General features: G+C 31.8%; 2 protein-coding genes across 5 annotated transcripts in view; one reads left to right on the forward strand and one right to left on the reverse strand.

Moving 5' to 3' along the window:
• LOC130894957 (octopamine receptor 1-like) overlaps positions 1-5,820 on the reverse strand; it is an 85,589-nt gene extending 79,769 nt beyond the window's left edge. The window contains exon 1 of the mRNA XM_057802025.1: positions 5,539-5,820. The gene's annotated coding sequence lies outside the window, so the exon portion shown is untranslated. The remainder of the gene's footprint in view (positions 1-5,538) is intronic.
• Positions 5,821-10,555: 4,735 nt separating this feature from the next.
• LOC130895003 (uncharacterized) overlaps positions 10,556-18,206 on the forward strand; it is a 39,299-nt gene continuing 31,648 nt past the window's right edge. For 3 of the 4 annotated variants that reach the window (XR_009059417.1, XM_057802092.1, XM_057802095.1), the window contains exon 1: positions 10,556-10,804. Coding sequence is in view for 1 of the 4 variants with exons in the window: in XM_057802096.1 (XP_057658079.1) it covers positions 10,731-10,804 (74 nt within the window). In the remaining 3 variants the exon portion in view is untranslated. The remainder of the gene's footprint in view (positions 10,805-18,206) is intronic. The other variant, XM_057802096.1, reaches the window with a different exon arrangement.

The raw sequence follows: 18,206 nt of genomic DNA on the forward strand, positions 1-18,206 counted from the left end.
CTTCAAATTTGATTATTTTGATACATTATATTGTTCTTATATGTTCCACTATTTTTCTACCAATTATTATTTTTTAGCCTTTTTCCTATGTTTCACTTTTTTGTTCTGATATTTAATCATCTCTTGAGGTAAACCAAGAAAAACATGGAAGCATTAAATAGCAGAATTATAAAAACATTTCCAACGCCTCAGAGAGGGTCGAAGGAAAATTAAGAATAGAAAGTTCGTTCAAACCTTTCTGTCTTAAGAAGTTCTTTTACACTGTTACATACCATTTGGCTTGTAACGTTTTTTTTTTCAAACATTTTGAATATTCCTTTGCTCACGAATTGTGGCACAGTACACTCACTTTAGATTTATTTATTCTAACATTCGAGGAAATTGATTTGTTATCGACTTTCTATATACAGAATTTTTTTTGGGTTTTACCAGATGCACAAACTGAAGATTTATCCACGTAGCGATATACAGAAGCACAAACTAAACATTTTTCATGTAGCGATATACAGAACTTCGTTTTGTGCTTTAACAGAAGCACAAACTGAACACTCAATCACGTAGCCATAGACAGAACTTCTTTTTAGATTTTACCAGAAGCACAAACTGAACATTTTTCCACGTATCGATAGACAGAACTTCTTTTTGGGTATTAACAAAGCACAAACTAAACATTTTTCCACGTAGCGATATACAGAACTTCGTTTTGGGTTTTAACAGAAGCACAAACTGAACATTCAATCACGTAGCGATTTACGGCACTTCTTTTTGGGTTTTACCAGAAGTATAAACTAAACATTCGTCCACGTAGCGATATATAGAAGCATAAACAAAACATTTTTCCACGAAGCGATATAAAAAACTTCGTTTTGAGTTTTAACAGAAGCACAAACTGAACATTCAATCGCGTAGCGATTTACGGCACTTCTTTTTGGGTTTTACCAGAAGTATAAACTAAACATTCGTCCACGTAGCGATATATAGAAGCATAAACAAAACATTTTTCCACGTAGCGATATACAAAACTTCGTTTTGAGTTTTAACAGAAGCACAAACTGAACATACAATCCCGTAGCGATATACAGAACTTCTGGTGAAGATACGACTGTAGAGTTGTCCTGTTTTTGCAATTACAGCATCATTATTATGAACAACAGAAGTTTTTCTGCACGTTTATGATGTGTTCCAGTTTTTTGGAGTATTTTGTTGAAAATTTCATTTATTTTTTAAGTTTACTCTACTTATAAAAATATAACTTGTCAAATGTGCATGAGACGGACGAGATGTTCTCTATATACCTAAACCATCCACTATAAAATTTCAATAGTAATAGTTAGATAACTAATTGTGGGTATGAACACTTTTACTTCAATATATTTCACGTTCTTTTATAGAAATTTGGATGGAAATTCGATCGAATGTAAATAGTAAATAGTTTTTGTATAATCCTTCATTACTTTGAAGTTTCAGTTGATATCCTTAAATCTATTTATAACTGAATCGCTTTTCAGCCAAAAGTAAAATCCCCAACTATTTCCTTCAACATAGTAATCCATCTACCAATACTAAATTATAAGTTGATTCAGAAGGTCTTTCCTTTGAATGAGCAACTCAATTACAAATCTCATGAAAGAACATTTACATACATTAATTAGAGAAACAGAATCCTCTGTGTTCAGAGGAAGGCATCAGTTTTCGTTATTTGTCATTTAGTTATTCTTAATGAGAGGACTTTAATGCAGTAATAATAGATGTATGATTATTTTTGCTGTTAATTAATGGATGAGGTGACAGAGCAAACGATAGGTTTCGAAATAAACAAATAAGAAGGGATTATTCAAGAAAGAGTGTGAAAATAAACCAAAGAAGGGCAATCTAGTACGACTAAGTTTACTAGAAACTGACTCGATGGAAACCAAGATAAAAACTCAGATGTCTGGAAAGATACTCAGATACAAAAAAGAATATGTTTGAGGAATCAACTACAAAGCATTGCATGACCATTTACAAACAAAATTTTTACAAAGAGGTCAAGAAATTAGTAGATGATTTGCAGATTTACAACACAAAGCTAAAAGATATGTTCGATACTTCAAAATAGTTCTAAATGGACAAAAAAAAAAGATCTTGAACATAAGGAAGAGGAAATAGCAAATGTATATTTTGTGATGGAACCAACAGATGGGATATTCTATTATCCAAAAAAATTCAGGAGATAACAAGTTATTAAAACTGGTAAGGAAATGTACAAAAATTAATAAGCTGAATAATAAGAAAAATTCAACGATAAAGTTAAAATTGGATGTCACTTCTGGATATGATGTTTAAAGTCTTGACTTGGATTGTGAGAAAAACATTGAGTGAGTATCAATAAAAACAGTAGGAGAATATAAAGGAAGTTTCAAGATAAAATATAAAACCGGTGAGCTTAATCTAGGCCTACACGAAAAATTTATAGATATCAAGCAGACTTATGACCAATAGACAAAAATAAAATGTGTACTGTTTTGATTCAACTGGGAACCCCATATAAAATGAGCGATGGAACTGTAACTGAAAAATTTGGGGTACAATGTCGAGAGAGTTTTCTTGTGTGTGTGAAATTTTAAGACAATATGATTGAAAGTTGAAATTGGATTAGAAAATTCCATCTAAACAGACAGATGAATTTACAGGCTTAATAAAATTTAAAAATTCCCAGGTGAAAATTAACTTTTCTGAATCTTAAAAGTGCTGAAAATGAAAATCTCCATACTAATTCAATTGTGCAGTGTAGATGATTCGAGAGAATCAAAATTCTTTTGGTTTATATGGTTTTATAGGAAAAATTATAAAAAAAACAATCCTGATAGAATATTCATGACTCATTGGAAAATATCAATTCTCAATCTGTACGTTTCAAAGACTGTAACTTTTTTTGTGTAAACATCTGAATTAAGGTAAGTTATGTTCAGTTTTCGGCCATAGAATATGTGGCTCATATTATGATAAACCTTTCTGGTACACCCTATATATTACGATAGCTGATTCAAATGCTTCCGAGAAACAGTTGAATGGTATTTGTATTGAAAATATCGTTGTAGAAACTTTTAAGGTTCACCTATTCAATAACGGAAACTTCAAATAAAGGGAATTTCCTGATGTATATAAGGAAATCAATTCATAACGTTGTATTATACGGTTTCCAGTAGATTTTTTGTATATTTTTTCATATATTATCAAATAATTGTCAAACTCATTTAAAAGTTTCATAGTTTTTCATTGAAGTGAATTTAACTGAATAACTTTTATGCATAATTAAAAATTCAGAAAAAAATTCAGAACTCACAAATTGTTTGATGGTAATTAATAACTTTCTAGTAAACATGTAAATTCAGAATAGAAGAAGAGTCAAAATATCACTATCCGTTTACAAAATGAGAAAGAAAAATAGAAATAATGAAATAAAATGCTAGATACCCTCATAAGCTGCAATCAATTTCGATTAATACTAAGCATAAAAAATAATTTCGAATGGTGTTGCGGGTTGAGGACTCAAAATAAAACTATCCAAGAGTTTTTTCCAAATGCCAAAGTTTCGATCCTTTATTTGATCTCCATCAAGGCTTCAACATTCGAGTTACCTCTATGCCACGTGTGTTGGTTGAGGACTCAAAATAAAACTATCCAAGATTTTTTTCAAAGGCCAACGTTTCGATACTTTATTTGATCTTCAACAAGGCTCAACATTCGAGGTTACCTCTATACGATCTGTGTTGTCGATAGATTTCAAAAACCCAGATGAAGATTGAACGAATTTGAAAAAAAAATCTTATACAGTTTAAATTTGAGTCCTCAACCCACATCACCACTAAAATATAGTACATAGAAATCAGAAATCGCGTCAAGAATAGATGGAGAGACAAGAAGTTGAGGGAAATTACTGTAGTTCAATGTTATCAAATATAAGAAATATGAAAAAAACTTTTGACAGAAATTGATAACAGCATACTGTCAAAATCAAAAGCTTTTCTTTGGTATGATGAGGAAATAACAAAATAAGAAAAACCTCGAAGAATATTAAGATAGAGGTAAATTTAAAGACCAAGTTATGGCAAGTTGGTGAGAATACTTTATGGAATTCTTGGATAAACAAGACGAAAGTGAGAAAAAAAGAAGAGAACGAAATTAAATGGTATCAAACTAAAAGATGAAATCACACTAGGAGAGATAAAGAATGTAATAAATAAAGTCAAAAAAGGGCAATTAAAAACAAAATGATTGTATGAGCAAGATATTTTAATAGGAAAGAAAGAAACAGAGCTAATAAGTTTATAAAGGGAAGGAAAATACGTGGTAAGACTTTCGACAGAAATTGGCAACAGCATACAATGATAATTAAAAGCTTCTTTAGCATGATGTGAAAATAATGTAATAAGACAAACCTTGAAAAATATCAAAAACAAAAAAGACACAGACCATTTTATGGAAATGTGGTGAAGATATTTTAAAGATCTCCTGAATAAATAATATAAAAGTGAAGAAACAAGAGTAATAGGGATCGAACAAAATCTGAATGATGAAAACACAATAGAATAGATACAAAATTAAATGAGTAAAGCAAGATAGGAGAAAGCACAAGTACCTGACAAGGTAATAGACAGCAATATAAGAGCGCCACCGGTAGAAAACTCTAAAGAATAATATAAAGGAAAGTTGAAGCAAATAAAAATCATTCCACCAATATACAAAAAAAGAGATACACAGAGGCATTACCTCATTGAATAACGTAGCGAAAATATTTGCAAAAATTACAGAAAAAAAATTGAGGGAACATATGATAGACTTTTAGGAGAAAATCAATTTAATCAGAAGGACACAAGATGCAACATTTATATTAAGAGATTAGAACTTTTATCAGAGTGATCTATCTTTTAGAACATTTTCTATCACTGGAAATATTTGGTGTTTAGTATCCAAAGAAAAAAAGTCTATTGGAATTCAAGTTAAATATATTCAACTCTACCTAGTTGTGTAAAGAATTTTTTTTAAGTTTGGTGTTAAAAGAAATATAGAAACACACTATTGGTTAAAAGTTTGATCAGCAGCGTCATATTGGTACCTTTCTGACCAAAAAGCCATGCTCCTCTCATTGGAGGTACTTGGATAGCATAAATCAACCGGCAAATGTTGAGGTGTGATTAAGAATAAGAAATATGTCTAGTTATTTTCATATCAAATTCATAGAAATGTTGAATATCAATAGTGTGAAGTAATTAAATTGTTCTAAATTCTAAATAAATTATTTCATATTTTATCACTAAATTGGGATACTCTGTATCATAGACTCATATTTCATCTTCGACATTCAAAAATATTTATTAGATGTTATTTGCAAAGAAACTCTTATTTAGAAACTTCTAATTATTTCTTATGAATAATATTTAAAAAAATCATTTTGTTTTCGAATCACTTCTCGACAATATTATTTATTTTTTATTATTTGGAAAAATATAGTAACAAATACTTTCATTAAATTTATGTAAAATAAAACATACTAACCTTTGGAGTACTGGGAAAAATCACTACATAATTTTAAATTACTACGAATCTTTGTTAGAATCCACCAAAGATACCATAAATTTCAAAAATTATAATCCGAACAAATCATTAATTAATATAGAACAGAGTTATTTGAACACGCTTTTGAAAATATCTGCCACGCCAAATTATCTAAAAACCGAAATTTTCGCGCTCAGTTTGAACCTCGTATTTCGTGAAAGTAAACTGAAATTGTATCATGGTTTTGTAAGCGTCGCGACGATGTGCGAGCGTCTTCACAGTGAAGAGTATAGACGTCGACTAAAACTAGGAGGTATGCCAGCTTTTGTTCAGTGTGGATGCTCATGACTGCTACTAAATGTTTTTTTTTTAATTTAGATTTTGAAATCGCTAAACTACTTCATATAAAATTTATAAAAATATTATTAGCTCTTGATACTTGATACTCTACAATAAAATTTTTTGTAAAAAATGTTCCAAATTTTTATTCACGGGGCTGTTCTACTCTCAAATTTATTTAAAGATCCTTAAATTAGCAAAAATACTGAATACACTGCTTATACCACCACTACACCAACCCTGACGATTACACTGTTTGATGGCGTTTCGATAACCGAGTTATCGTCTTCAGAGACTGAAGGTAAGCTCAGTTCGTCTCTGAATACGAGAAAGTTTCTTGCAGAGCTAGGCAAAAGAGACCGTGAAATTTTTGAATGTTTGAAACAAGTTACGTAAACAATTCTCTGAAGAAGCTAACCTTGAACAAGTTGTTAAAAACGTTCCGGGAAGATCGAGAAGAAGTTCTGATGAACGAATTCTTGAAGATTCAAAATGTGAATACTCAAAACAAGCGAAACTTCAAATGAAAGAAATTGTGTGTGAAAATCGTTCCAGAGCTGTTGACTTTAGAACAGAAAGCAAAGAGGGTTGAGTGCTCTGAGGATTGGTTGGAAGCAGAGGAAAGAGAGGATTCGAATCGCGATAATCCATGTCCAATATGAAGACAATGTTGATTATTTTCTTTGTTTCTAGGGCCTGGAAGTTTTGAGATTTCTCAGTGCTCGTGTGGCCCAAGTTCGACAGGATTTGGCCCAAAAGGGCAGGTGGATCCTTCATCCCCACAATGCGCCCGCACGTACGTCGCTCGTGTGTGAGTTTTAGGCCCAAAGTGGTTTAGAGTGTTCCTTATTTTTAAAATAAGGAAATAGAGAAACATGCTCTTAGAGTTAGTTATACTAAAAAGTAAAAAAAATCACTCTTCTAGCAATAACAAAACTGAAAAGTAAAAAATACTTTATAAACTAGAAAAGGATAGGGTATGAAAGTTTTATGCAGAGATTATCTGGGACAAGCTAATGAGTGAATAGAAAAGAGGAAAAGTTATTAAGAGCATTAGCAGGAAGATATGAATGAAAGGAAGATCAAAGTAGAAATGGATAGAATAGATAAACATAAGTGGATAGTCAAGAAGTACCTGGCCTGACCTAGAGATGGCGGTGGTTGCTTGAAAAATACCACAAAATATTAGAAAGTACACAATCTATACAGCATATGTTTCAAGGTTGAAAACGCCCCGTAGTTTAGTATTTGTTTTGTATCCATCAATCAATTTGTAAACATGGAAAAAATTGTGATACAATAGTTCTATTTGAAAGGCCTTAGCTCAAGCAATACAAAAGCCAAACCAGATTCTACTCAGGGTGAGATTGCTCCTTCATTATAAACAGTAAAATATTGGGTAGCAGATTTTAAACGAAGCCATACTATCTGCGAAGACCAGCATCGCATTGGTCGACCAAATGAGGTGACGACTCAGAAAATTGAAGGAAATCCACAAAGCGGTAGTGGATGATCATCAACTGAAAGTGCATGAGCTAGCAGGCATCCCAAAAAGTGTGGTACATGGCATATTAACTGAAAATTGAGATAAGTGCCGGGTTTCCTAACAATGGAACAAAAAAAGCGTCTTGATGTTTCCATTGATGGTTTGGCAATGTTCCTCAGAAATAAAGCCGATTTTTTGCAACGTTTCATAAACATGGATGACACGTGAGTTCATCTCTTTACACCCGAAACAAAAAAACAATGGATTGCAAAGTGAGAACCGGTTCCAAAGAAGGCAAAGACGGTTCTATCTTCAGGCAAGGTCATGGCGATAGTCCATTGACTATCTTTAAAAAGGAAAGACTATCAACGACGAGTATTTTACGAATATAGTGCAACGTTGGAGCGAAGAAATCAAGCGTGTTGTTTCATCAATGTCGAAATGGCCAGAATTAATTAATTAAAATTTGAATTGCTACCTCATACACCCTATTCGCCAAATTTAGCTCTCTCGGAATATTTTCTGTTCCCAAACTTGAAAAAATAGCTCCAAGTCATGTTGGAAATTGATGGATATTTTGAGAAGCTTGACGATTCTGGATAAAAAAGGATATCAAACCTATTGAACATCGCTGGGAAAAGTAAAAGGAGATTACGTTGAAAAATAAATATATTTTTCAAAATTTTCCTATTTTCTTTGTTATGGTAAGTACTTCTGGTACCATCCTCGTACATGTACGTTAGTTTGGTATAGAAAGATAAGAAGGGTAGACACAAGACATGATCAAATGCAAATATTTAGTGAAGAAGATCGACCTAACAATATAAAAAAACTCAAGAGCTATTTAAAATTTCTAATAATGTTTCGCATTACCAAAGCAAGTCATCAGTTAATTCACGATATACATTTTAAGGTGAAAAATATAATCTTCTAGTCCTACACTGTACGATAAGACTACGTAAAAGCTTTTGAAAATATTTGTTGATTGATTGAATGATTGTCATCACTATTATATATCGTGTGAATGTGATAAATTAATAACGATTTTGTTTCTTTCTTTGACGTATAGCTCTCTGACTAATTTAATGAAATGGATTCCATTTCTCATGTTTCTTTGAAAGGTGTGTTTATGTATTAGAGGCATTGTGTAAGAAAGTAATTTACGTGGGTGACAGTTTAAGAACCTAACCTCATGGCACCTGGATTTGACTAAGCCATTTTGTAAATCAACCCAAAATAAGTCGAAAATGGAGAATAACATTTTTCGATATCTCGCTTAGTTTTCGAGATATCGATACTTGAAGCTGGAAAAATTTATTTTTATTTAATCAACCTAACCTAACCTAACCTAACCTAACCTAACCTAACCTAACCTAACCTAACCTAACCTTACCTAACCTTTTCGTGGTGCACTTTGAGTGTAAAAAGTTCAAAAATCCTGAATTATTTTAGTGTTATTTTATTATTGTTTTTTATTGAGGGGTTTCACTTTTGAAAGCATTTAGAACGTACTTTTTGCTCGAAAGAGAATATTTTTACATTAAATTACTAATTAAATCTTCAAACTATCATTAAATGTTTTTTTTTTATTTTATAAATAATGAAAAACAACCGACAATTCTTTATGAAAAATTCAAATTATTCATGTATTTATCGTATGCTAAGTTATATTCAGCATAGAGTGATGAAAGTTAACAAAAATGGCTCATTTTGTTATAAAAATCTGTTTTTTTCAATATAATTTTGGAGTATCACGGTAAATAATATATAAATTAAATAAAAAATCTTCTTTACTGAATTACAAGACTCATATTGAATTTGAAGTGATAAAATATTCATTTGAAACGAACTATTGAACGCCATCTGTTCAATAAAGCAAATTTTGAACTAACGTTTGATTATAACTTTAAGTATCGATATCTAGAAAACGTATCGAAATATCAAAAAGTTTTCGATTTATTTTGGCTTAATTAAGCCAAATCGTGGCGCCACGGAAATCGTACTCTTCCCGACGAGGCGACGAAGGGGCCGAGTCAAGAATATAGAAATAAAAAACAAAAATTATATTAAAATATGAAATGTCATATAGCTTATTTTTTTGATATGGTAAGAACAGTTGCTCTTCAGAAGCATTCTTTACAAACCTAAGTTTTCAGGAAAAAACATTAAAAATCTCTTCATTATTATTTAATTACTCAATGGCCAAATTAATGATAATGGTTAATGAGAATGTCAACATTCCCTGTTATTGTTAGCTTTTATAAAAAAGCAAAGTGTAAACTACCATTCAAACCAGTCGAAAGTGTTAGCAAAGGAAGAAGTTATTGCATTAATTGGCATTGTCAGAGGTTGTCTAAGGGAAGACATTTATAATTTAGAAGTAGACAACGTAGAGGATACTGCTTCTCAGTTAGTGGTTCGTATTAATCACAGAAAAACACAAGTTCGACGGGTTTTTACTGTGATCAGCAGCAATGCGGTGCAATATTTGGATATGTTAAAAAAAAATAAAAATTTGCGAAAACACTTTTCTCTAAAAACACTTTTGGTAATCTAAAGACAAGGAAAATGCGTAGGTTAAAGAGCTGGAATACACAATGTTGGCGGAGTCCCTAAAAAATTGCCGAATTCCTAAAACCTGATGATCCAGAAAAGTACACCAGGCATTGCTTCAGAAAAACTTCGTCAACGCTGGGGATGATATCAATGTTTTAAAGCGACATGATAGTGATTACTACAATAAATGTTTCTGGTAACAGTAGTTGCACCATGACAGTTAACATTAAAAAATTGGAATAAAAGTTTGGTTATTGACGTTAATTGATTTTTTATGTTTAATTATTACAAATGGGGTGTAATTTTCTAGCACCATTACATACGATAAAGTATTGTTTTCCCCACGGCCGTCATTTTGACGTAAATCATCTGTTTTTTTAGATTGAAAAATACTGTGTCACAAATAATTTATGTCATCAAAATTCATCACTACTCAATAAGGTTTCGTCACAGAAAAATTGTTCCATTTTCTCATGAATTAAAAATCATTTGAATATTCTGATTTCCAAGTAAGATTTATCAACATCATTAAGTATTTTAGTTGTTCTTTCACTCACTATTTACTATTTGGAAATTTAAAAATATTGGTCAGTTAACTGTATTTAGTGATACGTTGTATTAAAATCCATATTCATCTTTCAATGAGGATCTTCAATTTCTTAATTAAAACATGCCAAATAAACTTGCTAAAGAAACCAATGACCGATACATCTAGTTAGTGTCATTCAAGTGAAATTTCAGTGAATATTATGTCATGTTTAGTCAATAATGGTTATTTTATTCATATAATTGAAGACTTTTGTGTTATTAAATGATAGTGGGAGTTAATAATTTTCAGCTGAATAAAGTGAGAGCTTGCGAGTGTATATATTTTGGAAATTTAAGGTAATTACCAGTTTTATTTTGATTCGATAATTATCATTGCGTTTTTTATATTTATATATCACTTATCAAGCATAATACAAATTATTATATATAATACTACCTATTATTGTATTGCTGAAGTATCAATTTACTCTCAATTTAAAGTGGTTCTGAACCTGAACGAATTCTAAGCGGTTAACATGATGATGGTTGAAAATTTCGAGGTTATGATTAATTCTAAATTCAAGTAAGTAGATTTAAGTCGATTTCAACAATAATTTATAGGTCTTCAGAAATAAGTTTCCCATTCCTAGATCTCGAACCGATTCAAACAAGAATAATCTAGTCTGAACTGAGCAAATTCAAAATTCTTTAGAGAAATTTTAATTCAATAATTATTCAATTCAATTCAATAATAATTCGGTGGGTTAAAAAAAGTAGATTTATAGCGTATAAACTTTAGAGCTAGTTTTTCGTAGTTATCCCACATGATTTAAAAAAAAATTGATTGATCTCTAACTTTTTTTGATTTTTCCTTGTTGTCGATATATATATCCAACAAACTAGTGGAGAATTGTTACTTTGTACCAAATAGAATTTATAATATGGACGAAATCAGCATCATGACTATGTAGAAAAATGCCCCAACGTGTATGAAGCTAAAGGAACTGAGGAAATGTGGCCTGCAGGCAATTATAAACCTCTAATGCTGATATATGTACAAAAGAAAAAAATAGAGCAATTGAAGCTTCTAGATAATGCTGAAGAAACTGAGAAACCAACTACGATTGATCTCGTTTCATTATTTACTTCCATACGGTTTTTTTTGTCCTTAGAAAATGCTTTGTACAGCATACACCAACTACTGGATATAAAAAAAATACCGAAAAATTATATAGCTGATTATTAAATTGGGTTTCCAAGAGATTTGCTACCATGAAAGAAGCAGGTGGGTTTGATACGACAATTTGATCAATACACTCGACATCTTGCTTTTTCTTGGATATGGCTTCAACTTCAAAATGGAGAAGCAGTCAGTAAGAACATCACAACAAAAAGAGAAGAGCGATTCGTAATTTTGCACAAATCTCGAAGAAATTGGAAGAAAGAGAAATTGAGAGAATATGTACTAAAGAAAATAGGAAGTGAAAAAATATTAATGGTTGACAGTTCATTATTATTATATTAACTAGACATCAGAGACAACACTTAAACAAGATCTTACACATGATTCTGACGATGACGATATAGCTTCAGATGTGATTGGTTATGAGGTATCAGATGATGCTGATGTCGCCTTTTCATCAACACCTCTATAAAAAATACAAATCCAAAAAGAATTATGTTGAACTTGCGGAGACTTTGGAAAAAGTGTAAAGTTGTGGAATCGGTTTGTTTTATGTTTTGATTTGATTTGGAACCACACAAACTTTTATTGTAATAATGTTCTCTTAACTACAAATTATACAGTGACGGATTAACAATTTAGCTTGTAGGCTACCCATCTTATGTCGCTTCTACTGACCTTTGAAATCGATCTTTAGTGTATGAATAAATTTGCAATTTCATAATTTTAAAACTAAAGTTTCTTGTGATTTCGTGATTATTTTTACGGCAATGAATTGTTAAAAGACGTTAGTTTGTGCAAAGGAAATTTAAATAATTTGTATAATTACTTTTAAAGTAAGGCGAGAAATGTTTTAAAAATATTCAACACTTCAAATTAAAGTATGAAAACACATTTTTTCGTACCTTCTGATTCGTAAAAACATAAATTAAATCATTGTATGAAATCTTGTTCATGAAATGTTTGCGTGAAAGAGCTAAAGGTTCGAGCAATTGTTCATATCGATGCGTTTAAGTATTGTTACAAAAAAGTTCGCGAAATGGGTCCTTGGGCCGGCCCTATCCAGCTACAACAATTGAATTATGAAATTCTATGAGAAGTCGCGCAACGCCTTTGATCTACTGTTTATAAATGACGGACGCACCTTTGATGTTCCTTCTAGAACTTTTTATTACAACAGGCGGTTTATTTCTTTTAAATACTTTCTAGGAAAGTCTATTTATTTGATGTTGTTTTTGTTTTGAAAGTTTGTAGATTTCTATTTAGGATATACAAGAAGTTGTGTAAGCGCAGTTAGTTTAGTCTATAATAAATAGTCGTGATGAACAGAGAATTAGCAAAGTAGTCAAAGAATTTGAATAAATTATTTAAATGATAGTTATACGTGAATCATTATAAGGTCAGTGTAGTGTATAGTGTATAAATAAATTGAGAACGCGAAAGAAAGTGTTTATTAATTCACCCCACAAATAGAAATACTATGAATAAATCAGAAAAACAGTATTTAGTATACTGCATTTAATTGTATTTTTCAATTTTTATTGAATTAGTTTCAAAATTACAATAATTGTAATATTATTTTTTTATATATAAAAAAAAGACAAAGTACTTTACGCACGAGTATCATGCAAGCTTTTATCCACGACATTAAATTAAATATTTTCCCTTAATTATACATTAAATATCGTCGACTTAATTCTAGCTCCACGCAATGCAGAGATGAAAAAATTTACAGAAGAGCCAAAAAATTATATAAAACTAATACTAAAATGATTAAATCCAATACAATTATAATTAATATGTATTTGTGACTAAAATTCACAACTTAAGTTACATAATCTAATAATCTGATTGTAATTACTCAAATTAATATTTACAGTGAAATTTAGACAACTGTGTATACATGGGCTGTTTTTTTTTTCAACCTCCAATAGACTATAAATAAAAGACGAATTCATATACAACAATAATTTTATTACCTAAAGATTGAGACATTTTTCATAACTATGGACAATCTTTTCAATACCCTTCTCAAAGAAAGTTGCCGCCAATGGATTGAAGTAAAGTGCAAAACAGACCTTTAAACTTGTGGAAATTCTGTAGATAAAGTAGTCATGGTGAATCTGCAGGTCATCCGAAACGACAAATTTGCCTCCTTGTCCCTCTTCATCGTGTCATCCTTAAACTCTTGAGAGAGCTGCACAGTCGCCTACAGCGCATGCCCGCTTTCTTCTGCCTGCGTAGCGTTTGCACGGAGCGATCGGAGGTTGAAAAACAATAGTCCAGTATCAAGAATGTGTTGATTTGGGCTCTGGTTCCCTCAGTGCACTTTCGCTCTGGACATATCTTCAAATTCTTGGCTTTCGACATTAAAAAATTTTTTGGTAGTCTCTATTTTTTTATTGTTGAGAGAATGTTCGATACAGATTTCTACCCGTCGTTGTGTCGTTTAACTTATAATATATCTACTTCCGAGTGGGCGAATAGAGTAGCAGATGATGGCCTAAAACAGTGACCTGTTTAGTCCCAAGGGTTGAACAAATTTATTATACAATAACTCTTCTCAATCTGGTTTATACCAACAGGTTATTAATTATTTACTTTTGAAGGTCGCAGACATATATTTCTTGTAAATAAGTTTACTCACATCAATGTTTAAATATATGATAGTTTTTCACTTTGTATAATGAGACCATAATTTTGACGATTTCTTTTGACATTGGCTTGACTTTTCCGAAAAATATACAATAAGAACATTTTAGTTTTCACAAAAATATTAGACCTGACTCGCTTAAATTTAGAAACATAATTTTTTTAGTGGAGAGCTGCATGTGTCAGAAAATTTCGAAAATGTGAAATAATAAAAAAATGGTGGACTTTAGGCATACTATGCCTTATATAAAGTTATATTGAAATTTTACGTAAATCCCAAAAATTTAATAAAAACTATAGCATTCCATTTAAAATAACGAAGTTTGGGTCCACTTCCTGTATAACCGGAAGTTTATTTTAGCTGAAACGAGCATTTTGGAAAACCCATGCAAGCAAATTTTCAGAACACTAGTCTCTGTACTTTCCTGTATACATATCGATTCAGCTCGTCGTGAAGGACCCTGTAGTACATACTGCTTTCGAAAATTTTCGAGAAATTCTTAGTACTTTCCGACATGCCAGCAAAAGTTATCAAACAGTTGAGAAAATGCTTCCATTTTTCATTTCAAATCTAAATTAGTTATAATCAACCTTTCAATTATATTTCGTCGAGCTACACGAATTGAAATTCGTTTTGCTCATAAAATGAATCGAAATTCAAATGAATTCAATGCTTTTCTATGTACATGAAATATAACTGTAATCAATCAATGTGAACCTTTCTGTTTTTCTGTGAAATATGTTTTTTCATTTATTTTACAATACGTGAGGTTATAAAGATGATAACCCTCTCGACGTGTGAAGATACAAAGTGAAAAATTTAACAAATTCTTCTAGTAAATTTTCTTGAAATTGTTAGATTCGTGGCGCGATAAATTTGAATTAAAATTAATGGCAAATATAGTCATTTGATCATCTAAAATTACGAAGCTGTGGGTTTTGAATGACAATGAGCTCAAATACGTCTTCATTGTGGAGATTCATCAACATAATATCGAGGAATTGTTGCCAAACAACAGTGCGAAACTTGCTCATACTACATAATAAACAAAAATCTTGATCAATGGATTCACGACAACGTTTCTCAAGGAGAAGCATGTCAAGCAGTCCGCGAAGAGTTCCAATTTCTTCTTCAATTGCAATTTGGAGGTCGAGAAGGGAGCGTGGTCCTCTTGTAAAAATGCGATTCTTCATAATCCTCTCAGGAAGATATCCCAAAATTATTTTAATAATTTCTCAAGGTGTGATCGTTATTTTATGACCCCGAAGGTCATAAAAAGCTAAAATGAACTAAGTTGAACCGATGCGAGAACAAAGTTGATAGAAACCAAAATTGATAATAGTGCTAAACATTTAAAAATTAGTTAAGGAATTTGGGTAAACACACAGTCTGTATAATTAAACAAAGCGTGAATCGTTGACTACTAATCTCAGATAATCACAAATAGAAGCCATGAAAGTTAATATATGTGTAGATAATTATTAGTCATATAAATTACTTGTATATAGATATACAGTGGTATATATAAGTATATATGATTGTATAATATAGAGGTAATAGATAGGAATTGTATTTAATGGAATTATAAACACAGTGATCTAGAAGATGTAGTTGATTTTCTAGTCTCTATTCCCGATTAGGGTGGGTCTCTATTCACATTAATCTCTGGAGTCGCCATAAGACGTAAGCATCATCTTTCAACGTAACCATATACCACAAAAGACCCCAAGATCTGCGGAATCGGCATGTTGAGAAATCCTGAACTTACATCAAAAGAGATTGGAATTTCTATACTCTTCACTTCAATAATAAATTGTAACGAATTCTTCACTGAGAACCTCCTCTATGGTTTCACGGGTAGATTTTCATATAACCATCTGAAAATTGTTGAAATAATTGCCCTTCTAGGTTTGTGAGTTTTGGAAAGAGGTTTGACATTGTTGGGTTACTAATAGATAACTTATACGTAAATTACTTCTTCTTCTTCTTCCTGCTGTGTATAGGCATCATTGCCTGTTTTTCTTCACATCATTGCCTCAGTTCAGTCACCTGGGAGGTTGTCACTCAATGTTTTCCTAGGTCTTCCAAGGCTTCATTGTGCTGCTGGTGATTTGTCCCTTGATATTTTCACAATTCGTTCTTCCGTCATGCGGTCAATGTGCTCATTCCATTTTATCTTTCTATCCAGTACCCAGTCATTGATGTTATCTATCCCGCATGTTCGTCTTATGTTTTCACTCCTTTCTCTATCCATTAGTGTTCTTCCCGCTATTCTTCGAACTATTTTCATTTCTGTAGTCTCCAATATCCGTTTCGTTTTAGAGGTCTCAGGTCGGGACTCTGCTGCATAGGATAATATAGGTCTGATTGCGGTCTTGTATATGCGGGCTTTTGCTTCAGTTCGAATGTATTTATTTCGCCAGATTGTGTCATTTAGGTATGCTGCTGCTCTTGAGGCTCTTGTAGCTTAGTTTCTTACTTCCGTCTCCACGTCCCCGTGTCCAGATATTTCGATTCCCAGATATTTAAATTTCATTTCCTGATGTATTATTTTGTTATCCACCACAAGCTTACATCTGATCGGTGTCTTGGAAGTAACCAGTGATTTTGTCTTTGCCACTGATATTATCATATTGAACTTTTTTGCTGTTTTGTTAAATTGGTACAGTAGCCTTTGCAGATCGTCCTCGTTCTCCGCCAACAGTACCGTATCGTCTGCAAAGCACAGGATTTTGACTTCTTTATTTCCCATTTTGTATCCTCTTGGTTTGCGTACTTGTTTTATGATTTCATCCATCACTATGTTAAATAGGAGCGGACTGAGAGAGTCCCCTTGCCTAATGCCACTATTTGCAGGTATCTGTTCAGTTAGGTCATCATTTATTTACAAGGTTGATATATTTTTTAAGCATTAATTTCACATTATGACAATTTCATTCAAAGTAATCTTCAAGATCTTGGTAGATGATTCTTTTTTCCGTTATAAAAACCTTGTTTTCTTTATCTGCTTTTAAACTATTTGTTTCCTTTTGACAATATTAAAATGTTTTCCTGTGACTGATGAACTTTTATCATTAATAGACATATTTTTAAAAATCCGATTGCTGCACGTGTCCACGCCGAATTTTCTGGAATCGGTTATGATAAGAGACTGGTAAATAGGTTAATTAACCTTTATAGGCTTAAGAAACCACTTTTTTCGAAAAAATTAACTTCTGTCTATAAAAGTATTGGAAAGAGTTTTTAACAGAGTGAGTTTAAAATTGGTTTTTAAATCTAGAATCAATCAGATTGATTCCACCTCATTCCAGAATGTGCTCAAGTTCGGTATCTATTGTGGTGATTAGTTGCTGTCTACGGATGTAGGTAGAAGCCGTTTATGTACAGGAAAAAGAGATTGACAAGATGCATCCCTGGGGAACACCAACGTTGACTTCAAGCCTTTCAAAGGTTTGAGGAAGCAACTAAGCCAGCCGATAAGTAAGGTCGACAAACTGTATGATCTTGATCCATTTAGAAGATTTTCATACCAAACCATGTCAAAAGTCTTTGATATATCAAGTGCGATTGTTCTGGAATCTCCATTGTCTCTGTAGTTTCAGTCCATACTTTAGTGACCTAGGCCAGGAGGTCTCTGGTTAATCTATGATTACGTAAGCCGCAATGATGGTAGCTGATGATGTTAGCAGACTCAAGATTTGTTGGTTAACAGCCTTGACAAAGGCTGGAACGATGTGCAAAATTAAATATCTTGAAAATACTTAATTTCCGTGCAAACATTTTATTTAAAATTTCAAATAGAATTTGTTAATGTAATGTAATGTAATACAATAATAATAGCTTCTATTAGAAGTAACACGGTTGACTACTACGTCCGGTCTAAACGGAAGCGGAATATTTAGCTATAGCTCCGTAATTTCATA

This window comes from Diorhabda carinulata, chromosome 6 (assembly GCF_026250575.1).
Source record: "Diorhabda carinulata isolate Delta chromosome 6, icDioCari1.1, whole genome shotgun sequence".
NCBI classification, from domain to species: domain Eukaryota; kingdom Metazoa; phylum Arthropoda; class Insecta; order Coleoptera; family Chrysomelidae; genus Diorhabda; species Diorhabda carinulata.